The 26,916-nt window shown below is 43.2% G+C and overlaps 2 protein-coding genes across 2 annotated transcripts in view; one reads left to right on the top strand and one right to left on the bottom strand.

Moving 5' to 3' along the window:
* Positions 1–14,499, top strand: part of MAOB (monoamine oxidase B) — a 54,375-nt gene extending 39,876 nt beyond the window's left edge. The window contains exons 10-16 of the mRNA XM_063181755.1: positions 573–626; positions 5,178–5,235; positions 6,139–6,236; positions 7,327–7,438; positions 9,368–9,430; positions 9,828–9,990; positions 12,959–14,499. Of these exons, the coding sequence (XP_063037825.1) occupies positions 573–626; positions 5,178–5,235; positions 6,139–6,236; positions 7,327–7,438; positions 9,368–9,430; positions 9,828–9,983 (541 nt within the window). The 3' untranslated portion in view covers positions 9,984–9,990; positions 12,959–14,499. The remainder of the gene's footprint in view (positions 1–572; positions 627–5,177; positions 5,236–6,138; positions 6,237–7,326; positions 7,439–9,367; positions 9,431–9,827; positions 9,991–12,958) is intronic.
* An 11,081-nt stretch (positions 14,500–25,580) lies between these two features.
* The window catches only part of LOC134432885 (amine oxidase [flavin-containing] A-like), a 35,762-nt gene continuing 34,426 nt past the window's right edge, over positions 25,581–26,916 (bottom strand). The window contains exon 15 of the mRNA XM_063181761.1: positions 25,581–26,827. Coding sequence (XP_063037831.1) covers positions 26,672–26,827 — 156 coding nt within the window. The 3' untranslated portion in view covers positions 25,581–26,671. The remainder of the gene's footprint in view (positions 26,828–26,916) is intronic.

Here is a 26,916-nt window from a genome sequence, read left to right on the forward strand (position 1 = left end):
AATTTTTTTTCTATGATTTTATTTCTAATTAAAAAAATTAATTTCTACTTAACTTTCTGCTTTTTATCATTGTAATCTCTTGCCTTTGTAAGTGTCAAATTACAAACTTGGAGAAGGGAAAGAGGGGAAAAAGAGGATGATGGCAAAAGTGTACTTCTAAGTACTTCAGTTCTTTAAATGAAAATTTGTTTTCTAGAATTAAATTTTTTTTTTCTGGTAATTTTAGCAACCAGAGAATATGATCAGTCTTAAAAGTTTTATTAAAAAAGATTTCCAGCTCAGTCCCAGGTGTTGTGCCATTGCTATATGCCTGCACCCAAGGCTGTATGAAATTAAAGTAATTGGGAAACAGCTCATGCAAATATTCTAACATGAATTTCAGAATGGTTCCTTCCTAAATGAGTCCTGCAAGCAGCAGGTAGAGCATTATGCAGAAAGGTGAAATAGATGTTTTTATTAGAGACCCTAAAGCTATTACTATGAATCACAGCACCTCATCCTAAGTTATTGGCATTTTAAATAATGCAGGGGATGTAGCAGCATAATGGAGTAAATTGTTTGTGGTCTTCCAGGTTTATTCTTGCTCGGAAGTGCAGAAGACTGACAGCTCTCACCAAAGAAGAAAGGTAAGTACAAACCCTGGAGATCTGGGTGGAATTAGAGTCAAAATTCTGTTATTAGGGGAAAAAAATATTATTATTTAGGGAAAAAATGCCCTGATTGAAGGAAGTTGTCTGTAAGCTTGTGCCAGTAGGCAGACATGAGGGAAGAAGATGCCTTACTTGGTTTTGGATGAAGGACCCATGGAATTCCCACACAGCTCTTGCCCTTTGGAAACTCTCTGGTCCTGGTTCTTATTTTCCCACAAGGCTTCTCTGCGTATGTGATTATTTCTAAGGAACAGCTCTAAGGTGCTCAATATTAAAGTAGTGCAGATATTCTGCTGGAAAGTGTCCAGGATCAGCCTCTTCCTCCCATTTCTGCCTCTGTTTCCTGCAGGTGCTTTGAGCTCTTGGAGAGCTTGTCAGAAGGGAAAGGTTTGGCCTCTGTGTTTGATTTTATCTTTATTTTCTGTTTACCCTGGAGGGTCCTTTCAGTATCTGTAGCTTAGTGCAACTTGAACCTGCAGCTTCTATGAGCAAGGTTCAGCATCACTAGGGGGTCAGAAAGCTGCCTCCATCTCTGGACCCTCACTGTAGGGAAAAAAAAATGCCCTTCAGGCACAGATGAAGGTCATTTTACTGTCTTCTTGAAACAAATCTCTGCATAGAGTAGTGCTCTTTGGTATATTACTAAAATGGAATTCATAAAGTAATGATTTTTTTATTTTCCATCACACTGATTCACTGTATCTGATCAAAACAAAGCTAAAAGAAGAAACTGTGGATTATGAGGAGAGCCTTGGTTTGACAGGGAGAAAATACATTTGATTTTAAAATATGATAGAGCAGCAGTGTGCCCAAGTAAACATTTTTACAGTAATAGCTGGTCTAACTAGAGAAGATGCAGTCATCTCAGATAGTCTGGCAGTCTGGGGATAATGGCTCTAAATGGAGCTGTTTATGTCCCAGCCTTTTCAAATAACAGCCTGGTACCACAGAGCCCTTTTAATTTTGGCAGGAATGGACAAGCGTTGAGGCTTGAGATAGAGGCCCAGCAGGTGCCAGATGATAAAAGTCATGTGGGTATTTTGAAACCCAAAATTTTGAGCCATCCTGAACACCAACTGGTGTCTTACACTGTATGTCAATACCCACAATACAACTCAGTATTTGTAGTCCTTGAGAACAGCTTTTCTTTCTGTGAAATTTGGGTCTGTCCTGGCTGTTTGCAAGGCTCCATCCTTTTCCCTGGCCATTAAAAGCACTGGCACAATTACCTGACTCTGCTGCTGCCAGCAGCCAGGTTTTATACAGGAGTCTTGAACTCTTTTGTGGAATAAACCTTGGGCTAGGAGGGAATCATCTACCCAGGGAGGTGGTAGAGTCACCATCCCTCGAAGAGTTTAAAAAAAGACTGGATGTGGCACTTGGTGCCATGATCTAGTTGAGGTGTTAGAACATGGGTTGGACTCCATGATCTTAAAGTTCTCTTCCAACTTAGAATTTCTGTGATTCTGTGACTTTGGTAAAGAATGGTTCAGGAATGTGCTGGCTGTACCCTGGAGCAGGGCTGCCTGTGGCTCCAGCAGTCTTGGCCACAGCCAGAAAGGCAGGAGCAGCTCCTGTCCTCCCCAAGAGCACAACCCTCCTTCCAGTGGAATTTGGGGTGCGGGAGAAGGCAGATCATGAGCCCAGACCTTCTCCCAGTGTACACTTGGGGTGCAATCAGTTTTTACAATTTAGATGAGGGCAGAGGTGTTGCAGGGAGGGATCTGTTCTGACCACAGGCTTCTTGTGACGCCCTGCAGAGGGTGAGCCTTGCTGAGATGCTGTGCTCAACACAACCTGGGTTCTCCCTTCGTGGTGCTGATTTTGGTATTCCTTGGCAGTGCAGAGTAGGATGTAGAGTCTGTAGCAGCTGTCCTAAATCATGACTTGGAAGCTGTGGGAGAGGATGGAAATCTTTTTGCAGCTAAGCCAGACTGAAGGGAGTGAATTTCACTGCTGTCTCCCAGCTGTGCCAGTCCCAGGTCAGGTGGCAGGGGTGAGATTGTGCCCAGCCTTTCAGAGTGTGCATGAAGGCCATGGCATCACATGCTGATGAGGAGTAGGAGACCAGGAAAGGAGCTGAGTGTCTGCACTTCCTCCACACTGGGCACAGTGTGACTCTCAACAGGAGCCTACCTTGGTAGCTCCAGGCATAACATTCCTCTTATTTAGTGCTTATAGCAATTTCACAGCTGAGCCCAAAGCCAAGAAATGAAGATTTTACTCACTGCATATTACTGCATGTAGTGCTATTATGTTCCATGCTACATTGACTAAAAGTCCATTAATAAGAATTTCTTTAAACTTCTCTAGGACAAAAAATGCAGATCTTGCAGAGACACCAGCAAGATGCAAAGGTTGCTTTTAATTAGGGGTAATATTCTCAGTGATTGATTTGTCTTGATACAATTCAATCCTTTAGAAACTGTTGCTTTTTGCTTTGTTTGTTCATTTGGATTTTTTTCTTGTCAAATAATGCCCTGTTACTGATGACTAATTCCTTCCAATGTCTGCACTTCTTAAGAGTCCAAAGATGTCCTTGACCTGAAGCTTAATATTTTCCTTTGCACAGCTATCTTAAACTAGCTAATCTGTGTTTGCAGTGTACTCAGCACACAGCTGTGAACTTGCACCTTCGTGGAGCCCTGCAGTTGGCCACAAGTGACAATACCTACCTGTCACTGGTGTACCATTTCCAGGCTCCCTAGAGGGTCTGTATTGTATTTTCTGGGATCTCCGTGGCAGAAAGGAATGATGAATCTGACTCCATGTTCTCAAAAGGCTAATTTATTATTTTAGGATTCTATATTATATTAAAGAATGCTATACTAAACCATACTAAAGAGTACAGAAAGGATACTTACAGAAGGCTAAAAAGTTAATAATGAAAACTCATTACTCTTTCCAGAGTAATGGAAACTCAACACAGCTTGACCCTGATTGGCCAAAGAGTCAAAACAATTCACAGAAACCCAATGAAACAATCACCTGTGGGTAAACAATCTCCAAACACATTCCACATGTGAGCACAACACAGGAGAAGCAAATGACATAAGAATTTGTTTTCCTTTTTCTCTGAGGCCTCTCAGCTTCCCAGGAGAAAAGTCCTGGGCGAAGGGATTTTTCAGAAAATGTGAATGTGACATGTCTACAAGTCATTGTGGAAAAAGGACAGGGCACAGGCAGGTCTAGAGGGGTCTTTCTCATCCCTAACATGGTGCTGGGAGGAGCAGATGGGTCCCAAGGTGATAACTCACTTTCCTGTGGGGCCCTGTGGTGTTTCTTACCTGCCCTGAAAGGAGGAATTGGTGGCATTTGTGAGACATCAGCAGAGGCTTGGCTGGACCCTGCTGTTAAAATGGTTTTGCTCTGTTCAGGCACTGTGTATGTGCTGGTGGTCTGCGGGGCACGGTGCTCACCTCACTTATTGAGAAATTGGGACATCACCCTTTCCCTTATGGCTGTGGATGGATTTGTGTCACCCCTGACTGCAGGGGAATGTTCATATTCAGGTCCTGCAGCTCCCTGAGCCTTCCTGGCCTGTCAGTGCTTCTGGAGCAGGCTGACCCTGGTCCTGTGTCCCAGGGCAAAAGGAAGGAGCTGTTTCCTTCCCCCTGCTGCTGCTGGGCTTGACACCAGCCAGCAGCAAAACCACCCCAGGGCCACAGCTCTTCCTGAGCTGTAGCAACCTTCATTTCTTGTTCAATCTCCAGCCTGCATGTGAGGGTACCTTCATGGCCCTTCAAGCCATCCTGTTTCTCTTCATCCTCTTTCCATGGCATTGAGTTCAACTGCTCATAGCTGGGCTCATGTAGAGCTGGATTGCTTCTTGCAGCAATCATTTGTGGTTTCCTCACATGTTTTATAGCTGAAAGAGGAGCCCTCACAGTTTCAGAGCTGGGACTCCTGTGTTTCTGTGCCCAGCATGGCTTTTTGTGGAGCACTGGATTTTCTTCCAGAAGTAAAGGCCTTTCCAGAGCTGTGCTTGCTTTCCATAATTGTTATTTCATCCTGATCTTCTTGCTTTTGGGAATTGGTGCAGCATGGCTAAGAGTAAGACCCAAGAATGAAGTACAGTCAGTGATTTATAGACTCAAAAATTTAAAAAAGGAGGAAATTTTATATAAACAGAAATGAAGTACTGATTCCCTGAGAGCTGCAGTATATTGAGACCTGCATCTTTGTAGGAACAAGCTGTAAGTTACACTATGTGACAAAAAAGTGCAATGCCTTACTACCTTTTTTCCTGATGGGCTGGAGAACATTTGGGTAATTTGAGGGTTTGGGGTGCTGGAGTTATCTTAAGAGAACAGCTTGAAAAACTGCTGGAAAACCAGCACTTAAGCAGCACAGGAGCTCAGGTTATTTCTAGTGCTCCAGAGGCTGATGAATTGGGATAGATCCTAAAAAGCTGGAACCTCAAATTCAAGCAGATACAATACTTGTCCTCTTAGAGGCAGGGTATATTAGAAGTAATTTGTTTTCTCTTTTCTCACACTGAAGTGTTCTGTTGCTTTTCTCTCTCAGGAAGACGAGGCTGTGTGAGCTCTATGCAAAGGTTCTGGGATCAGAGGAAGCTTTGCATGTAAGCACAAAATCTCTGCAAAGGCACCTTTGGGAAAGGCACCAGCTGTGGGAGCACTTGCTGCCCTCACCAGGGGGGTGGAGAGAAGATTATGGCCAGCCTTGGGTTGGGTTTGAAGATAAGAATGAGCTTTATGAACATTAATGAAACATTAAAAGCTGGTTTTGTTGATATATTCTTGCCCAGCTCCATGGCTGGGATTCTCAGTGCTTGCCCCCATAAACCTCAGCTGCTGTCACATGTGACAGGCTTTCCCTCTCTGTCCATGTTGTGTCTTCTCTCTTACTAGCTGTTAAGATCCACTGCTGCACACGATTTGGGTTGTTTTTCTTTTGCCTTTCCCTTGCCTTCTCTTCCCTGTAAAGGTAAATGACTGTTAGGGTTTGTGTGATCTCACACTTATATTATATGATTTTTGCCACTTATACCTTTAAGAACAATTTTACAGAGTAAAAAGTTGTAGACACCAATCTGGAGAACACATGATTTTCAACACAGTGATATTGTACACAGAACCATGCAAGTGCCACACTTTGCATTTTTAACAATGTATATTTGTACCCAATGTACACATTACAACTGTATACACTGGAGGTTAATTTTGCTTTACATGACTCAAAGTATGTGCACAAAGCATAAATTAACATTGACAGATTAAGCGGATTATGCTCTACAATGGCCAGATTAACTGGTTTTATAGACAGTGTATTCTTATTTTTAAAAACTCAGGGCTTATTCTGTTGAGCTCATGCTGCATTAAGAGATTTGTTATATGTGCTCATCTTGTCAGATGTTGACATGCAACAAATGATAAACTGTTCTTCTCTGCTCTCTCCTCAGTTCTGTTATTAACTTCCTTGAGACTCTGTCCTTTCCCTCAGTGAATTAATCTCTGTTTTACAGCCTGTGCATTATGAAGAGAAGAACTGGTGTGAAGAGCAGTATTCTGGGGGCTGCTACACAGCCTACTTCCCACCAGGCATAATGACTCAGTATGGAAGGTACAGTGTCTATTTATAGTGGGCTGTGGAGTGCTAAGATAAGACCAAGTTAATAAATATCCTCAGAAAGGGTCATAAATCCTCTGTCACTGTTCACTTCATACCTTTAAGATCACCAAGGGATGTTTGAAATGGGATAACCTTCCACTTGTCTCTGTTGGGCTTCATGATGGATGAGTTCAGTATCATGAGGGGCTTTTATTCACTCCTGTTGTTTGGTGAGTTCAGCTGAGGAGGTTTGGGAAGGGAGTTGGGAAGCTTCCATAGTCTGCTTACAAAAATGGCTTTGGGTATTTGAGATCAGTGTAGCCATTTCAAGCACTCCTTTAGCTGATTGTTTAAAAAACTGTCAGACTTAGTTCTTGCTGACATTGATGGTAATAAGTGATTTCTTTGGACCATTCCTTTCTTTTTAGCAGTGAAAGCTTAATATAGTGATCAGTGTGCCATTGTATACAGTCGTCTCCCACTTAAACTTTTGCATGAAAATAAGATTTACCAAGAAGAAAAAGACTTACTTCAGACTGGTGATTTGATTTAGATACACAGGTTTTAATGTGGTAGGGGAGCTGTACTTTTGAAGTTTAAGTTCTTATAATTAAAAGTAACTTAAAGCAATAAAGCTTTGTAACAAAGAGCTTATGGAGGCCTATAATTAAAATTATAATTATTGCAGATTCTGGCAAAAATAGAGTTAAAACAATGCTTTTTGTTTATTTATTTATTGCTTCAAATATTATGGGGATATATTTCAGAGTTCTGCACTATGCCAGTAATGCCTGGCATTGGTACTTATGCCATGGGCTGGAACTGTGAGATAGTGTAAGTCTCATCTCAAAATAGTTGTCCTTTTCACCTGTAGCTGTCATTTTCACCTGTGAACAGTGTAAACATTTCAAAAATGTGAACACTGGTGTGTTCACTGTAAGAAATTAAATGCAACCCAGACTCTCCCTCCAGCTCCACTCACCCAGTGCTATTATCTTCAAGTGCTTGCTGTCATTTAAAACAGTTTTATTCCAGCATTAACCCAGCTATTTCAGTTCTCTCCTGACACAACTAATGTGACTTTGTGCTTGTCCCCCTCCAGGGTCATTCGGCAGCCCGTTGGCAGGATTTATTTTGCTGGCACAGAGACAGCCACTGAGTGGAGTGGGTACATGGAGGGGGCTGTCCAGGCTGGAGAAAGAGCAGCCAGAGAGGTACAGATGCTCAGGGGACACTGTAAAATGTCCTGTGGATAATGAAAGGCCTTGTGGTTGGAGGGGTGTGATGGTGTTCACAGCGGTCTGAGGATGAGGGAAGAGATGAGGATCTGACTCCATGTTTCAGAAGGCTGATTTATTATTTTATGATATATATTACATTAAAACTATACTAAAAGAATAGAAGAAAAGATTTCATCAGAAGGTTAGCTAAGAATAGAATAGGAAGGAATGATAACAAAGGTTTGTGGCTCGGACAGAGAGCCCAAGCCAGCTGACTGTGATTGACCATTAATTATAAACATCCAACACAGCCCAATCCCAGATGCACCTGTTGCATTCCACAGCAGCAGATAACCATTGTTTACATTTTGTTCCTGAGGCCTCCCAGCTTCTCAGGAGGAAAAATCTTAAGGAAAGGATTTTTCATAAAAGATGTCTGTGACAGAGGGGAAATGAGAACTGAGGTGTGACAGCTTCGGGTGTTCTGAATCTTGAGGCAAACCCGTGCAAAGGGGATTGACTTCAAAAAGGATGAAGGTTTTGCACTTAGATTTGGAATGTTAGGAAGGGCTCTGGCTATTTTGTCAAACTCTCCCCTTGTTTCTAGGATTAAATTCTTTCTTCTTTACAGAAGTCCCAAACTGTCCCCCAGTCATTTTCCTCCCAAATCTGTTAATCACTGTACTGAGAGATCCTGGCTGTCAGAGCAGGGAACAGCTCAGTCCTGCAGCTCTGCACACCAAGCCAGGCCCTTCCTCAGTGTTTCCAACACCGTGATGTTCCACTGAGACAACCGTAATACAGAGTCACTAAACAAGGACTTAGATATTTTTCTTCTGAGAAAATGCCAATATCCTGAGTATTTTCCAGAAGATTACAGTTTATGGAGCAGCAAACGAAATTTAATCTTTGTTTTATGAGGTGAAGGGAACCTTGTGGCTGAAAACCAGTCAAGGAACACAAATTGTCCTGGAAGGAATGTGGAGAGTTCATCTAGCCCATGCCCATGCCCAAGAGACAGAGATCAATTGTTCATAAATTATCCTATTTGAAAAAGTTACACCTAAGGTGCTCCTGAAAAGATCCAGAGGTCTCATGACCTCTAATATAATACAGGAGAACCTCTTCAGCAGAGGATTAATAGGTGCACTTGACTGGTAAAAATTTTGCTGTTTTCCTTTCCTTATTTACTTATGAAAGAAAAACATGTTGAAAATTTGGTGATTCTCAGTCTCCTGCATTGAAGAGTTCACACTGTCCATGGGTCTTGTCTACACTAAAAGCCCCTTGTAAAAGATGTTAAATCTTATATCTACAATTGCCTGGAACAGAGAAAACATTTTTATCACCATCTCCATTTTATTTCACTGTAGAAGAAACTAATCTTGTTATCTTCTCTGAATATAGTTTCAAACAGTCTTTGCTATCCTACTGATCTCTGCTGGTTTTGATTCTTTGAATGGGAACTTCTCATTGCAAAGGTTTTAGTTTTAATTTTGCTTTTCTCTGGCTGAAAGTAGTGGTCTGTCATCACTCCCACGATGCTGTTCCTCTTCCTACATCAGGATAAAATTTGCAAAACAAGCTGTTCCCTGTAGCTGGTGTCTTCATGCCTCGCTTTGCCATGAGTGTCTGCTTAACTCTTAGTCATAATCACTTTATCCTGTTCCCCTGGGACTGGCCAAATTCCAATATCTTGCAAGGACTAACTAAGCATAAAGAGATTTTTCTGTTTCTGTGTTCCACTAGGAGGAGTGTCTTATTAATTAAAATAAGTTGTAAAAGGTTGAGTTTTCTTTTAAAATTGGAATACACTGTGATTTATGTGCTCAGTTATGCCATTTTTAAACAACAATTGAAGCCAATTTTTTTTTCTGTCTTGAAGTATCAGTGGTACTTATTGAGAATGTTGTTTGTTTTCAGATACTGTTTGCCATGAGGAAAATCCCAGACAGTGAAATTTGGAAGCCAGAACCTGAATCAGTTGTAAGTATTTATGTAGATAAAATGGATTGGGGGTTTTTCTGCTGTTTTGCTGATGAGATAAATTTTTTTGTCTGTTTTTATATAAGTTCACTGAATCAAAGCCACAATAAACTTCCCCTTTCTCACCAAAATTTCCCTTCCCTAAAAAAGGAAGGGGAGAGAAACCCATGTGACAAGCCTGTAAGGCAGGATTGGAAAGAGCTGCAGTTCTTAGCTGGACTGTGAATCCTTTCCATGTGTGTGTTCCTCCCTTTAACAGAGCAGAAAATCTGGATATACTGCTTCTTGATAAGATATTACTGCTTTAACCCAGTTCTGTTCCTGCTGCAAGAATCTCTAGATTTATATCCCTCCCCACAGTGGAGATGTATGTGGATAATGGATACTCTCCCCACAGGATGTGCCAGCTTTGCCCATCACCACAACCTTCTGGGAGAGGAACTTGCCATCTGTGCCAGGACTGCTAAAGCTGATTGGATTTTCCACTTTCCTCACCTCTGTGGCTGCAGCTGGGGTATTTGCCTACAAAAAGGGACTTCTGGTTCGAAACTGAAAAAAAGGTGCCAGCTCAATGCCTCACAATTGAGGGATTTTCTTTTTTTCAGAGGGTTTTTCTCTTTTTTTTTTTCTCTTTTTTTGCTCTTTTTTGCTCTTTTTTTCTCATTTTTCTCTTTTTTCTCTCTTTTTCTCTTTTTTTCTTTTTATCTTCTTTTTTCTCTTTTTTCCTCTTCTTTTTTTTTCCTCTTCTTTTCCCTTCTCTTCTTTCCTCTTTTTGCCTCTTTATTCCTCTTTTTGCCTCTTTTTTGCCTCTTTTTTTGCCTTTTTTTCTCTTTTTTCTCTTTTTTTCTCTTTTTTTTTTCTTTTTTTTTCTCTTTTTTTTCCTCTTTTTTTCTTTTTTCTCTCTTTTCCTCTCTCGTTTGTCATGTACTTTTCTGCCTCCAAAATCTGAGGAAGAGGTGAAAACAGTAGAGAAAATAGGCAAGAGGGAAGGGACATAGTAAAGGGATCCATATTGAAAAAGAACACCTAGGGTCCAGCCCTACTCCTAGCAGTAACTTCTTGGTTGGTGAGTTTCTGGGGTACCAAGTGTTATCACCTTGAGGTTTTGATCCAGATTTCAGAACAGAAGTGACAAAATATCTCTCTGAAGCCTTTTCTGGTGAGGTTTCTGCTTGGTTTTACTCCTCTGTTGAACCAGACCCTGAACCCCAAGTCTCCACAGGCTCTATTTGTACTGTACAACAAAATCTCTAGTTGTAAACAAAGGATTCCTGCCTTCCTGTGGGGTAGGCTGAGAAAAGAAGCCCACAGCTTACAGAATAATCAGATAGTTAGTGCAAGTCTGGTATGAAACTGTTAGTATTTTTATTTCTTACCTAGGGAGCACCTGAGGGACAAGCCAGGCTAAATTTATCCATCTGAACTATGTAACCATAGGATGCTGGCATTTCCAGTGGCATGTATGTCCTATAGTGAGCTAAAGGACAGTAGTTCTGCTGTGTTTGGCAATGTGCTTGAATTTCAGGCTCCCCAGATGTGTCCACAGCTGCCTGGCACAGCAGAGCTCCTGTCCAGTGGAGTCTGTCCCTGTCAGCACCTTGAGGCTGTCTCTTGCCTGCTAGGGCACAATGGGCTTGAAAATTTAGTGGTGGCATTAAACAAACAAAATAATGGAAAAACAAACAAAACAAAACAAAACAAAACAAAAAAAACCCAAAAAACCAAAAAAACCAACTTTTTTGCACCCAAATTCTTGGTTCATGCTGAACACAGTTTTGCTGATTTAGAGTTTTGGTCTTTCCTAACAGCCATATTGATGGGATTAGCAGTTCCACTTCTGCCTGCTGTGCTGTGTTGCACTGACTGTGCACTTTTGGTAACTAATAAGGGATCTAAATGATAGTGAGATCAAAGGGAACTGTGGATTGCAGAGAGACATGCAAGTGCTTCTGCTCTCCACAGCTTGGTACTGTTCAAAAAAAAAAGAATAACATAGAGAATATATTGTAGAATAATATAATATATAAATATAAGGCAGTATGCAGAGGTAGGGGGAGAAGTAAGAAAAATAAAAATCCACCCACCGAAACCTCAGTGACTACTTCTCAGTGTGTTGGTACCTTGTTCTGGATATTTCTGCTGTGTTACCTGTGCACAAGATGAAACAGGGAGACACAGGTGTGGCTGAGAACAAGAACTGGTGCACATGAAGTTGGAGATGTCTGGAATTTTTCAGAGCCTGTTTGCTGCACTCCTCCCTTCCAGGAGTAGCAATTTATATGTAAAAAATATTGGATTGCAGTAAAGAGCCATGGAGGGAAGTATAATAATAACTTCAGCAACTGGTGTGAGCAGACGGTGAGGAGCTGTATCACCAGTCTCAGGCAGAATTTTTGGGCTAGCATCTGATCTTACTTGTGTAGAGCAGTGCTTTGTTCTCCAAATAGTCCCCTGGAAATGCACTGAACTGCTTGGAAAGCTGTAATATTTGTGAGCAGCACCTCGCTTTCTGGCCCTTAGGTTTCGTTCCTTTTAACTTGATGTGCTGCTTAAACATCATCTCAGAGCAGCAGCTTGGATTTTATCACAAATGAATAGGCTCATAACAGCCTTTTAAAATGCATGGGGGAACTTTTCAAGCATAAAGATCTTTAAGGCAGAGGAAGAGTGCAGCAGTGTGCATATGGCCTCTCTGGTTGTATCACATGGAGCTCTAATTTGCTGGGACATTTGCCTGCTGCAGAGAGCTTCAACGTGGCTTTCTCTGCCTGTGATTTATTTACTACATGAATTAGGAACTGAAAGCTGAATGGGAAGTTCAGAGCTTTGGCAACTCACACAATTCTCAGGCCAGAAATAAACACAGGAACCTAAATTTGGGAAGACATTTTTGAAGTCCTGGCCCCAGTATTTGTAAGTGCTAGACAGTGAATACATAGATTACATATAAAGAGCTGCTGCTTTTGCAGATAATTTTTCTGCCAAAACCGCTTGGAATTCAGGTCCTGCTTCTGCCCTAGAAATACACCACATTCCCTAAATGGGAGCAAATTCATGAAACTAATGAGGATAAATTGGTTTTATTCACATCCAAATTGTATTTCTCTCTTCTTTGCTCCTGAACCTGGCAGAAGTTTTTCCCAGTTTAACAAGATCGGGGGACACAAGGGGAGAAATTCCAATCAAAACCAGAAATTAGGTAGTTAAAACTGAACTGAATCATAACTTCAGCTTTTCATGAGATTGGCCAATTAAAAAAATATTGAAAAGTTTCTATACTTATAAGACTTTTTTATTCTTAGTTTCAAAGTGAAAGAAAAATGGGAAAAAATATAAAGCAATCCCACAAAGCATTTCTCATTTTATTCTGCCACAACTAAAGTAGGTGAGACAGGGATTTATTCAAAATAATATATTCAAAATAAATTTGGTTTCCCTGAGATTTCTAATCAAATCTGGTTGGAACTGAGAGGTCTGAACTGTGACATCTCTATTAACATACTAAAATCTCTGTATTCTTCCTTGCAGACTGCCAAAGCTTTTGGAAAGCTCTCTCTGTCTTTACAGCCGTGTCTTGCTATGATTGTGCTGTGGACCTTCCCACCACTATGGGATTAAAAAAGGATTTGCCACTGTTTTCTCAACATTTCCACACAAAAGGAACACGTGGCACCTTGTGTACATGGATGCCAGTGTGATGAGGGAATTGACAAATGGAGGTAGAGAATCAAGCTGCTTCCCTGTGGCTGGAGGGAACTGTTAGCACTGGCTTACATTTTTAAAATTGAAATTCATGCCAACCCTTTGAAGAGAGGAATGAAGTCTGTTTTAATGGATAACCAGTCGTGCTGTACTCTTAATAAATTAACACATTTGATGAGACAACTGCTGTCATGAAAGTTCCAAGAGTTTACCAGATTTGTAAAATGTACTATAGGAACAACCATGGAAATAATTGTATTTGTCTCTTACAAACTGAACTGTGTTACCATGCATATTTTGTAATGCTCATAAGAGTTTACAAAAAAAAAAAAAAAAGAAAAAAAGAAATTTACTTTCTTGTACACTGTTCTGATAGCCACTATCCTTTGCAAGAAATGATGGGCATAAAAATCTGTGTTCACCAAAGTACTTGAAATCTAATTGTATAAACTACTCAATAATAACAAGGATTTGAGCAATCTGAGGCAGCCCCCTTGCCTTCCCCTTTAATTTGTGCATTTTTTCCCCAGTGCAGCTCTTGATTCCAAATAGCACATCTGCTCTCAATACAAAGACATTAATCAAGTAATTAAGTTCCTCTCTGAGCCTTGTCCATCACTGGAACCCATGGCCTTGATAAGAAACTATAAGGCTTAAAGAAATCTTTCTGTGTCCACAGTGGGACTGATGTTTCACTGAAATAGGCTTTACAGATGTGCAGAAATTTTAAGATTTTTTCCCCTTTTTTGAGACATGAAAACGTAACATTTTTGAGGAAAAAGGAATTGTATGGCCTCCAGAAATTCCAAGGAGCCAAGATTAAATAACAGACCTGCCACTGCTCTCGGGCAAGAAGCAACCCCCCTCAAATCACAGGTGACAAACATCCACAAATAAACCTGACCTATGTTCAAACCAACTAACATTCCCTCTCCTGTCTCCACCACCTTGAGATCACCCTGATCTTCCTTCTGTTGAAGACCAGAGTGTAAAAATGAGGCAGCCAAAGCAGCCTGGCTTTCCCAGTGTCTCTGCAGTGAATTCCTTTAGGCGTTGTCGTAGACTGCCGCTTGTGGCGTGTCTGCTGTGCTCCTGTGCAGCTCCGTGCTCAGTGGTGCCTGCCTCTGTGTTTTGGAAAATAAATTTAAAAAGAGTGACTTCACTTTGCAGGAATATGTATGCTGTGCGTGTGTGTGATGAATTTGTGCCTTTTATAACTGTAGCATTTTCTAAAGTGCCTCTGTGGTGACTGTCTCCCTTGGTTTCCTTCTTCAGCTCTCTTTTAAATAGGCTCTTGCAGATATTTTTATCTGACAGCTGTGAAATTTTTTTAACCTTAATTAGAATCAATAAATATTGTCATGTCACATGCGTTGTATGAGGCTTTTCTTTTGCGGAAGCCCCTTTTGACTTGGATGTAGTGGTATTACTTACTGACCCAGCATTTTGCATTTCAAACCTGTAACTTCAGCTTTTCTTAGTAAAGAAAACTCTTAAAGAAAAGGAGAGTATAAAAGAAAAAAATACAAACACACCCAAGCAACTCCCCAAAACAGTGCAAAAACCCCCACTCAACCCCTTAAATACACAATTGAGAACAAAAATCAAGCTACATTTGGTAGTAGTATAGATACTACAAGTATAGATAGTATAATTCTCTTACACTTAAGAATTAGTTTTTACTATTATAGAGTAGGTGGCCTAAACTGAACATAAGAAACAGACCTCATACCAAATTCTGTGTGATGTAAGCATAAAAACCCTAGAAGAAAGGAGAGACCAAAATCACTTAATTTCACCCACCAGCTCAGTGTCAGTGCTAGAGAGATAATGAAACTGAAGAACAAATTTGCTCCTGGGAAGAGACCTGTGTTGAACAAAACTGTTGGCCATGGATACTGGAGAAAGTGCAACCATCCATGTGAAAAACATCTGAACTGTGCAGTGCTCTTTGTATAGGCTTAACTTTCAGCATTACAAGTTATAAAGGAGCACAAACACAATGAAAGCAAACACCCTCAACTAATCCTTCACACACTCTCTAAAGCATCTGTCCCCTAAGAAACGTGTCAGAACCAGTAATGCATTTCATAGCCCTCAAAGCAGCCAGCAAGTGGCTATGCCTCTAAAATATTGCTGCTGTGTGGGTTTGTGTGGCCAGGTTTTGGTAGCAGAGGGGCTACAGGGGTGGTTTCTGTGAGAAGCTTCTGGAAGCTTCCCCCATGTCCAGCAGAGCCAATCCCTGACAGCTCCAGGATGGACCCACTGCTGGCCAGGGCTGGGCCAATTAGAAAAGGTGGAAACACCTCTGGGACAACAAATTTAGGAAGGAAAAAAAGTCATAGTGCAGATGTAATTGCAGCCAGAGCAGAGCAGTGTGAGGATGTGTGAGAGGAAGAGCCCTGCAGACACCAAGGGCAGGGCACAGGGAGGGGCAGGAGCTGCTCCAGGGGCTGGAGCTGGGATTCCCTGCAGCCCTGGAGAGACCCTGGTGGGGCAGCTGTGCCCCTGCAGCCCAGGAGGGCACAGGGATGCAGAGATCACCTCAGCCCAGGAGGGCACAGGGATGCAGAGATCACCCCAGCCCAGGAGGGCTCAGGGATGCAGAGATCACCTCAGCCCAGGAGGGCTCAGGGATGCAGAGATCACCTCAGCCCAGAATGGGGCACAGGGATGCAGAGATCACCTCAGCCCAGAATGGGGCACAGGGATGCAGAGATCACCTCAGCCCAGGAGGGCACAGGGATGCAGAGATCACCTCAGCCCAGAATGGGGCTCAGGGATGCAGAGATCACCTCAGCCCAGAATGGGGCTCAGGGATGCAGAGATCACCTCAGCCCAGAATGGGGCTCAGGGATGCAGAGATCACCTCAGCCCAGGAAGGAGACCCAGAGAGGGGCACAGGGAAGCTGAGAGCAGGCTGTGAACCCATGGGAGGCCCATGAAGAGAGGAGCCCACCCTGGAGCAGGATTCCTCAGGACTTTTGACCCTGTGGGGGACCCACACTGGAGCAGGCTGTGCCTGAGGGACTGACCCCATGGAAGAATAACCCACAGTGAAGCAATTTGTGGAGAACTGTTGCCTGTGGGATGGACTCACATTGCAGAAGTTCATGGAGAGCTGTCTCCATGGGAGGGATCCCACACTGGAGCAGGGGAAGGAGCAGTGACAGGAGCAATGTGTGATGAACTGACCATAACCCCATCCCCATCTCCCTGTGCCACTGGGGGGAGGAGGGAGAGCTAGGAAGCAGAAAGGGATGGGTGGAAGTTATTTTTGCAATTTATTTTTACTTCTCATTTTCCTGCTCTGATTTTGTTGCTAATAAATTCAATTAATATCCCCAAACACAGCCTGTTTTGCCCATGATGGAATTTGACAAGTGATCTCTCCCTGTCCTATCTTGACTCATGAGCCATTTGTTGTATTTTCTCTCCCCTGTCCACCTGAGGAGGGGAGTGACAGAGTGGCTTTGGTGGCTGTCTGGCATCCAGCCAGGGTGAAACCACCACAGTGTTTTTGGTGCTGAAACCTGGGATTATGAAGATTTTGAGATAAGGATGTTAATTAGGAAAGTTTGGGCAAAAAAGGGACTGAACATCGTTAGAGAGTAGAATACTCACGGTGAATTTTTCTGTAATTGTGGTGAAGGCACAAGGGGTGGATTTTGTGTGAATTGCCAATTTTTGTTCTGTGTTGTGATGTCATTTTGATTTTTGTGTGGGGAACTTCTCTTGCTTTGTTTGGTTAGTTTTGTTGATGTGAATGCAGGTTGTGTGATAGATGTGGATTTTAATGATAATTTTTAAATAGTTAAACATGTGATTTACAGAGGTGAGAGGTGGAAAGTGGAGTCAGATTTGACCTACCTTTTTAACCCTTTGTTCAGACATATCCTGGAGCATCCCAGAGGACATAACTGAAATATATTATTATTAATTTAGCTATTTACAAAGTTTCAGAGTGCATTTTAAAGAGACTGTTGTCAGCCAAGGGGTGCTTCATTATTTCCATCACTCCAGTGCACAGAAAATTAATGTGGACAGATTAATACAGAAGAAATCAATTTTGTTTAACATCTGTAAAAGATACAAATATGATTTCTCAAGAAACCAATTAGAAATTAGAAATCCCATTCATTGTTTAGAAGAAGATAGGATGTGTGTGCAAATTATTTGGCTAAATCATGCAAAACTCAGTGCTACTATAAGAGGATAATTTTTTCTTCTCGTCTCATGTAATTCTACATCTCATCTGGAGCAGATCCCAAATGTTGGAAGGACTGATGGGTTTTGCCTTCTGGCTCAAAACAGGATAAATTCTCCCTGAGCCTGTGGAATTGCCTCAGAAAAAACCAAAAATCCAAGAATGATGGGCCTCAGATGGTAGAACCAAAGTACGGTTTGGTATCTGCAGGAAAAAAAAGACACATTTTTTCCTCAGGTTAGTCCTGCTCTGTGGTGTGGGTGTGGAAGGAGGCTCCTCATCCTCATCTGCTGTTAAAACCCATGCAGGTATTGTAGGATCTTCTCTCTCTCTGTGTCCAGGTAGGAGGGATGGAAGGGACTTTGAAATTCAGTTATTGGATTCAATTGACTTGCATCTCACTTTTCCTGCATAGAGCACATATTTACCCACCTAGGGGGCAATTTATGAGCTAAAACTCAGTTGTCTTGTACCTCTCAGACACTCAAGGGCATCTTTTTCAGCCTCCAGCTGCTGCCCCAAAGGATGCAGCTCTTCCAGAGGCCCAAGAGAAATTGTTGTCATACATTCCAAAGGTTCTATATTGATAGAGTATTGACCCTTGATGTTTCTTGTAGCATCTCCTCTAGGCACTGACTCTTCCTTGTCCTCATAGCAGCCAACTAACTCCAGTTCCCTCAACCAACCAATCCACTTTTTTATAATACTCTTGTTATTGGCTACAGCTGTGGCCTGTTAAAATCAGGCCTGCTCCTAATCTTTAGTAATTGGTTCTGCTGCAACTCTTTTGTAAGATTACATTCTATACCACCTTCATTTAGCCATACTGTATCCACCTACAATTTCCCCTTTTTCTTTTAATTAGAGTTGCAGCATATCTAGAAGTACATATTCAAATAAATTAACATTATGACATATTAATACATTTCATTCAGAACCAATAGTTACACAAGTGTTCAGACAACATATTACAAATATATGAATATAGACGTATTTCCGAGTGTTGGTTCAGTTTTGCAGCTTTTCTCAGTTTATAAAGCACTTATCTTCAAAATCTTTTCTACTCATATTTAACAAACACCAATAGCTGCAATTGATATATTTTACCAATAATTTAGTATTCAAGCCCTTCCCCCAAATCCACAGGGTCATATAGTTTAGTCCCAAATCCACAGGGTCATATGGCTTAGTATTCAAGTCCTTTTTCCCAAATCACAGGGTCATATAGTTAAGTATTCAAATCCTTTTTCCAAATCACATCGGGGTCACCATTGGTTATCATATATTGCAAAGGTTCTATTGATGCTATACTGCAAGGGTTCCATATTGCCAGAGTTTTGTACCTCCTTGATGTTTCTTGTAGGCATCTCCTCAAGGCACTGACTCTTCCTTGTCCTCACAGCAGCCAATGACTCCAGATCCCTTCAACCAATCAATCCACTCTTTTATAACACTCTTCTTGCTGGCTACAGATGTGGCCTGTTAACATCAGGCCTGGTCCTAATCTTTTGTAATTGGTTCAGCTGCAACTCTTTAGGGGATAAGATTACACTCTATACCACCTTAATTTACCCATCCTGTATCCCCCTACAAGAAACCTCCTAAACCAGCCCTGCCCTGTGGCACAGATGATCTTTGGGTACCAAACTGGGCAGCTTCTACCTCCCACCAGCTGCTGATGGCAATTAGGTATTTCTTGGGGCTTTGAAGAAATGCACCAGGGGTGATGTGGGCTCTGTGAATATAACATGGTCCTTTACCAGACAGGCTATAGATGAATTTACTTGTCACTGGAAACAGAGCCATGATATTCTAGTCATAATATTAGCAGAGTTTGCTAGAAAAGCCTTCAGTTGGCAGCTGAGTCCCAAGAAAAGCTGTAAAAAAAATACACCTGAGTCAGAGGCTTTGTAAGCTGATTTTGGTGTGCCATGGTTTGTACAATCAGTAGCAATAACCTATTCTGAAACTAAGCTATTTCTAGGCTAGAAAAAGGTCAAAAAATAATTTTAAAAATTAATCATAGAATAGTTTGAGTTGGAGGGGATGAAAGGGGGTGTTTCTAGGGCATTTAGTCCAAACCCCCTGCCATGGACATTTTCAACTAGACCAGGGTGCTCAGAGCCCCATTCAGCCTGGCCATTTCCCGGAATGGGTCATCTACAACTTCTCTGGGCAACCAGTTCCTGTGTCTCACCCTATATTTAATCTAAATCTGTCTTCTTTTAGTATCAACCCCTTTGTTCTATCACAACAAGCCCTGCTAAAAATTCCCTTTCCAGCCCTTTTAAGTACTGGGAAATTCTCTGAGGTCCCCCCAGAGCCTTCTCTTCTCCAGGCTGAACAACCCCAATTCTCTCAGCTTGTTCTTATAAGGGAGGTGGTCCAGTCCTGTCATCAGCTCAGGGAACCTCCGCTGGGCCAACTCCAGCAGGTCCATGTCAAAATACCTGTGAAACACCCACTGAAACACACACTGCTTCATCCTCTGGGACTGACCCAGTGCCAGGCTGGCTCATCCCAGTTCTCCACTCCTCCTGGCACTGCTGAAAGAGGCAAACCAAGTTTTGAGTCCAAGCTGGTCTCACCCTGTGTTTTGACAGAAGGTGAGATGATGTTTCTAATTTAGAAGCAAAAGGTATTAGCTTTCTTCCAGGGATGGATTTTTGCTGTGTGCACAGTGAGTTTTCTGATAGCAATGTTTCTAATCCTTTCTTAGCAGGACAGCCTAACATAATAAGCCATTTCCATCCAGCTCCATTTACTCTGACATCTACAGGCTCTGTAGACTCCTTCCCACCATCCCTGCAGCTTTGTGGGGGAGAAAAAGCCTCACCCAAATCCAGGTGATCCATTCATCCGACCTCTCAGGTTTCTGTGGTTAGAATGGCTCCCAAGGTATTAATGAGGCTTTTTTCCCAGCCCCACAACCAAAGAAGAAGTCAAGATTCCAGGGCTCTGGATCTCAAGGTTGTTTATTTTTTATTGTCTATCACATTCTTTCTCTGACCCACTCAGATCTGTCTGGCAGGTTGGGTTGTGGCACACTGACCACCCTTAGGTTGTGTTACCTTTTCATACTAAGAATTATGTGTACTTATTTACTATGATTTTCCAATACCTATCACCTATATTAGTCAGTTTGTCTCTACTCTAAACCAATCCAGACGTGTCACCATCACAGCAGAAGGTGGAGGCCAAGAAGAAGAACAAGAATGACAAGACACGCCCAGATTCCTCCATCTTGTCTCTTGAACCCCCATTCTAAAAACCCCAAAATTCCACTTTTTCACCCTGTGGTAACTTGACTATCATTCTACTCAAACTCTTGTGGCTTGTAAATCTTCACACAAAGTTGGTAATTGTTTCCATGGGCTTAAGTCGAAGCAGAAGTGTTTTTGATTGCGTGCCAAGGTCTCTGAGCCCCCTGCCAGGGCAGCCAGAGGAATGTCCTGGGTCCTGACAATGACCTACAGCAGAAAGGGGCTGAGCAAACACAGAGCAGCCTCATCTTCCCAAGGGCATAATGTCATGGAACGTTAGCAATTTCTTTGACATGGGGAAGGTCTCTGAGTCCCTGCAGCAGCAGAGACTCCAAGAAGCACTTGAGGAAGTGGTACCCAGCAGAAACACAAGCCTTTGGATGATTTGGTTTGTCAAGTGGCTCTGTTTGCCCCTCTGCCTATTGGGATTTAACTCTGCACTCCAATATGCTCTGGTGCTTGGCTGGCAGGAAGCAGGGAAAAGGAAACCTATCAATAATGCACTGAGGCATCCTTGTCCGCCCTCAGGCTGTGCCCAATTTGCATATGCTCCAAGCTGTAAGAAAACACTTTGCACAGCAGTGTTGCATTTAGCAGAAATTACATTATAATTTCAGATGTAGAAACTTCTATTCCAGGTCTGAGGCAGGGAGGTGTCCCATTGGGATGTGCAGTCATTATCTTAAACAATTGAAATGCATACTTGTACTTCATCAAAATCAAGGGAAGACATTACTCCAGCCTCCACTTGCCAATTCAGTCCAAAGTGGAACAAGACTATTTAACTAAATTAGAAACTATATTATTTCCCAATAATTCTTTATGAGATGGAGTGTGGCCAGAGCAATTTTTCAGAGTGCCAGCACCTCTATCCATCCCTGCAAAGCAAATTGCCCCCACAAAAACTCCCTTTACTGAGAAGGGGAATGCCCAGGAGCATTTAGGATCTGTGCTCACACTTTTCTTCCAGCTCCTTTGTGCTGCCCAGCAGGAGACAGGACTCGAGTTGCCCTTTGCAGGAAGTTTTGCAGAGCTGGCAGGGGCTTGGTGCCTCAGCCATTTCACTGCCCTGATTTCTGCTAAGGACTGGCCAGGGCCAGGAGGCAGAGGCTGCAGGGATGGAGCCTCTGCTTCCTCCAGTGTGGCACATCAGAGCTTGGAGATGGGTCAGAACTTATTTTTAAAGCTGGGGACTTGCATCATTTCCCTTTAGTGTGCTTCTCTTCCAGAGTTCAACAGGAAGGGTGAACACCAGGCCAGAAATGCAGAAATGCCCCCAGAGACCTTTCTGCAAACCACAGTGTGAAGCTTCTGACACATATTTTTTTTGTGAGGTGATAAAATACTGCTATGAGTAGCCCAGAAGATGACAGCCTTTGTTTCAGCCTGTGCCATGCTGCTGAGCTGGCCATGCTGTCTGCAGCTGGTGTCTGCTGACAGAAGTCCTCCTCAAATGCCAGCCTCTTCCCTTTGGAATTCAGCCAGGTGCCCTGGATTTAACCAAGGTTTTGATGAAAATGATGGGGCTCAGGCATTAATCCAAGGAGTTTTCAAGTGAGTGATCTGGTCATGAAAGTCCAAATTCCAACACAAGCAATAATTATGTCCTTTGCTTCATTTTCAACCTCAAGTGGCAGCTGCCCTCCTGTACTGTGAGTGGCAGGCATATTTCATAAAGAAGAACTGTGGGAAGATACAGATGGCAAAGGACATCTATCGTATATTTTCTTGTGCTTGGTAAGGTTAGAGACAGTGCAAATTCATGCCCCTATCTGATCTGTTCATTATAGAGCAGGGAGCACCACATCCCTGGGACTCTGGAGGAACAGATGTGTGGCTTGAAGGCACTGTTGATCTCCTCTGGCACCCAGCAAGGTGCCAGCACCCTGCCAAAGCTTCCCTCTCCTCTCATGTGTAATGGGCTCTCACTTGGGAAATGTTTTTCCAGCTCCTTCTATGCGTCCTGGGTTGTTCTGTCTCTGTTATAATAGATGTGTCACCCTGTTTAAGTTTTTCTAAGCCTTCTGATGTTTACATTCTTATAACAAACTTTCTCACACACTTTATGTAAATAACTTATTGTTTTGCATTCTTTTATGGAGGAGGAGAAAGTTGATGGACTGTTGGTTTGTCCAGTGTCATTGGAGAGGTGGCACTGTCACCCTCCAATCCACTGTCACTTTTGGAAATCTATAAATGCTGTAGTCAGATTTAAGCTTCACTCTTTTTTGCCTTGGAAAATCCAGCATCTGTGTCTTTCTGTTTCATGTCCTAGAGTGACAAAGATGAGTCAAAAAACCCCAAAACAAAGAGAGCAAGGAACAGGAAACAGAACCTCGAGAGCCAAGCACTACAAATAAAGAGCAGAATAGGAGCTGCAGCTGGAGCCCAAAGCATTTATTGCCAAGTACAGGAGCTGAGTGGGAAAAGAAAAAGTTACAGTTCACTCACAAAGAGCACATTTGATTTCCCCTCCTGGATTTTCACCAAGATGAAATTTCCTTTCTCTGTGTGTGTGTGAAAAGCAACTGTTGCAGGGGAGAAACAGCCCACAAGGAAGAGCTGACTACAGCCATTTTTCACAGTGGAGGACTCTGTTTGTTTGTTTTTTGTTTGTTTTTCTGGAGCTGGGAGCTGAACTCTGTGCAGAGAGCATAAAACCAGTCCCCAGCTTGACCCAGCATGGTTCCTGGCTGAGGAAAGCCCTTGCTGTTGGGCATCAGAACGTGGTCAGTGGGACATGGGAACCCACTGGTGGGAAACTGGATGTTGAAATGTGTCAGACTGTGCTGGTACATCACCCTGGCTGGTATTTTTGTTCAAATTCATAATGCTAATTTTGCCAGTAGTTGGGGGGTATCTTTGGTCCTGGGAAAAGAGATCAAGTACAAACCTGGGGCTGAATCAAATGTGAATTGAAAAGTATTGCTGGTGAAGGACTAGCAGAGAGGCCAAGTGAAGGCAGCAACCTCTTGCTTCCCCAGAATGCATTTTCACATAGTAATAGAATATTTTTAGTTGGAAGGGATCTTAAAGATCATCCCATTCCAATTCCCTTTGATAAGAACAAGCTGCTTGGGGCTCCATCCAAGGAAACCTTGAACAATTCCAGGAAAGGGGCATGCCCCAGTTCTCTGAGCATCCCATCCCTCACCATTTTGAGGCTGGGTGTACCTTTTTAGCAACCTGGGTGTGTCTGGTCAGTCCTCCCCTGTGTCCCACACAAGGAGCATGACTGGAAGGCCACTGTGTCCCTGGGGGACATCCACATTCACTGCTCCAAAACACGAGCCCCTGCAACCTGGCGCTGCTTCCTTGGGGTGGTGGCCCCTTCCCAGACCTGTCACACAGGGGGTTTGGGTTGTCTGTTCCCATGCCAGGACGTTGTGGGCTGGGCAGGTAATGAGTGAATTAAAGCCTTGCTAGGCTGATGGTGCTAAAAATCAAACAGTGGCTCTGCTCCTGCACCTCCTGCCCATCCAGCCCCTGCTGAACCATCCTGTTTCATGGTCCCTGTCCCCATGGGCTGGTTGATGGCAGCCATGGGGGAACAACCACGTCACCCTTTGCAGGCAGGAGCTGCAGCCAAGGGGAGTGGCCAGAAAGGAGAAGGGAGAGTCTCACAGGAGAGTTTTTCCAGGGTTTGGACAAAGCTGCTATGCTATGTGTGAGCAAACCCAGCAGCTTGATTAAAAAGAGGCACATCTTCCCACATATATCATCCCCACTTGCTGATTTTGGACTGTGCTCAGTGGTGCTTCTTATTTCACTGCTACTGTGGAGCATTAAGGGGTTTTTATCTCTCTCTGCTGCTCCTTCTGCCAGTGCTTGCTCTGGTCTTTGTTTTACTTCCAGCAGCCCTTTCACCTCAGGTTTTCCCATTTCCTAGAGGTGTCAATGCAATTTAGTTCCCACTCTGGTGCTGAAGGATTTGGTGTGGACCCCAGCCTCTCCCATCTCACTCTGCATTCAAAGAGAACAGAACATTTCCCACTTCTGCCAAAGGAGTGCAAAGCTCTTCCTCAAAAAATGGGGGCACTGAGCACCCCTGATTTGGGAAGGTGTCCAAAGGCTTTCCCATTCCCCAGCCTGGGTGAGGGCTCTGCTTGACTCCCAAAAGCAAGAGATGTTTCCCTGATGCTTGATCCTCCCAGCTTTAATGCCAGCAGCAGCTCACTTGGGGAGTTGTCAGTGGTGATAGACTCAGTCCCATTCTGTTTCAAAATTGGTTTAAGAAAGATGCCTGGCTGTTTAATATTTAAGCTAAATGTTTAATGTTTAAACAGGGAAATTGGTCTGATTGTCAGAAAGGGCATTAAAGCAGGATGGGAACTGGTCTATAATCTCTGACAAATGTTGCCCTTTCTCTGCAGCAGCCTGGTGCCTGGGAGCTGCTGGAGCTTCAGAAATGCCAATTTTAATCAATCTCACTCATTCCACTTGCTGCCTGCCAATCCCACAGCAGTGAGATGTGCCCTTCCCTGGGAAGGGGCAACCTTGTACCTGGCCCTGTTTAACAGTCTGAGATTAATTCAGCTGAATTGCACTGGTATTTCAAACCCCAAACTAATTTCAATAGAAATGTGTGTGGAAAAGGTGAAAAGTGAAGCTGGATAGTGTTAGCTCATGGGTTTATTGCAGATGATTTGGGGTCCCTTTTACACGTGCACACAGAAGTTCTGATGTCAAGCCTGAAAATGATTGGCTCTAATTGCTACAAATACACCTATGGATAAATTATTTTTTAACAGGTACAGGCAGTGTTTTTCAGGTGGTGGAAATGTCCTCCTGGGGGAAGTATGTGGCAGTGTAGAACTGCACTCATCAGCAGCCTGGGCTGCCTCCCTGCCTGGGCTGCATGCCCAGGGTACTCCTTGTGCACAGGAATCCCCGCTCAGCAGTGGCTGGAGCTGGGGAGAGCATATTCAGCAGGGAGCCCTCAGCAATTCAGGTAACTCACAAAAAACCAAGCAAGACAGAATCTGAAGAAAAGTTTATAAGAAGATCAAGGTTTCAGGACTATTGAAAGGCACATTTCACCCACATCTGAGCTCATGGACACGTACAACGCTCAAAAGTCATGGCAAAAAGACCACATAATGATGGCACATTGTGAAACATACATTCCAGACTTCAGTCAAACACTAAAGTGATTATTTTAAGTGTATCATGTACATAATAAGAGCAGAACAGGCAGATGCTTCCAATTACTGTAATTTACAAGGCAGTAATTCGAGCCTCAAATACAGTTCTCCTTATTAGAAGAAGGGGCTATGGATTAGCAGCAAAATGAGGGGCAATAAATGGACAGGGAATCAGGAAGCTGCTGCCATTTGGAAAACGACAGCCAGCACCTGCTGCAAGTGGGAGGAATTTAACTTTGCTAATTCATTTCACTGTGCTGTGGCAGCACAAGGCTGGGCTGGATGGATGCTCTCAGGGCAGGCACCCTGCAGAGCAGATGTGCACAGATGTTTCCTTGGCAGTGGGCAGGATGAAGTCCAGCCATGCCTCCTCTCTCCCTGCTCAGTGCTGTGCCTTGTGATAATTACCTCCTTTCATCCAGCTCGGGGTTAAGCTTCACGTTGAGATGATTAATAATTAATCAAATGCATTTGAAAATTAATTTGGCAATTCTGAGACTGATTGGCATGCTAATCTCTTCTGTGCAGCAGGGATGGTATGGGAACAACCTCGGATGTTCTGAGGTGAATGCATGAGGGCATTTACTGTCTTGTGTGGCGAAAAATAAAACACTGAGTGGAAACAAAAGCGTTCTCTGAGACCTCTTTGCAACTCAGAAAAGGTGTGATCTGCATTTTGCCTTCCTGTATTAGGAATATATCATTGATATTATAATGTCCAACCAAAACCAAATGGACAAGTTTGAAAAACGCCCCCACGGTTTAACTGCAGTAGATTCGATGCATTAATTATGGGACTAAAAAGAAAAAAATCACAAGGAGAATAACTTCTTGCTCTTTCCAGCCGTCCATGCCACTTTTCTCCAAAATAACACTCATGTGGTGCGAGGGGAGGAGAGGGGGTGTGCAGCTGCCCCTGTCCCCGCTAGTTCCGGCCAGGAAGTCCCTTTTTACAGACCCAGAGCGCTGCAGCAGCCGCAGAGGTGACACACAGGGAGCAGCTCAGCAGGCACAGCAGCCCCGGCGCCGAGGGCAGGTTCCTCTCCCAGAAGCTGCTGGGGAATGGCCGGGCTGGGACATCCTGGGGGAGAGAGGAGATGGTGATTCCATAGGGTGTCCCCTCACCCTGAGGGGGCAAACGCCCCCCGTGAGGCTGGGGAGGTCACAGGT

Source organism: Melospiza melodia, chromosome 2 (assembly GCF_035770615.1).
Source record: "Melospiza melodia melodia isolate bMelMel2 chromosome 2, bMelMel2.pri, whole genome shotgun sequence".
Classification (NCBI taxonomy): Eukaryota; Metazoa; Chordata; class Aves; order Passeriformes; family Passerellidae; genus Melospiza; species Melospiza melodia.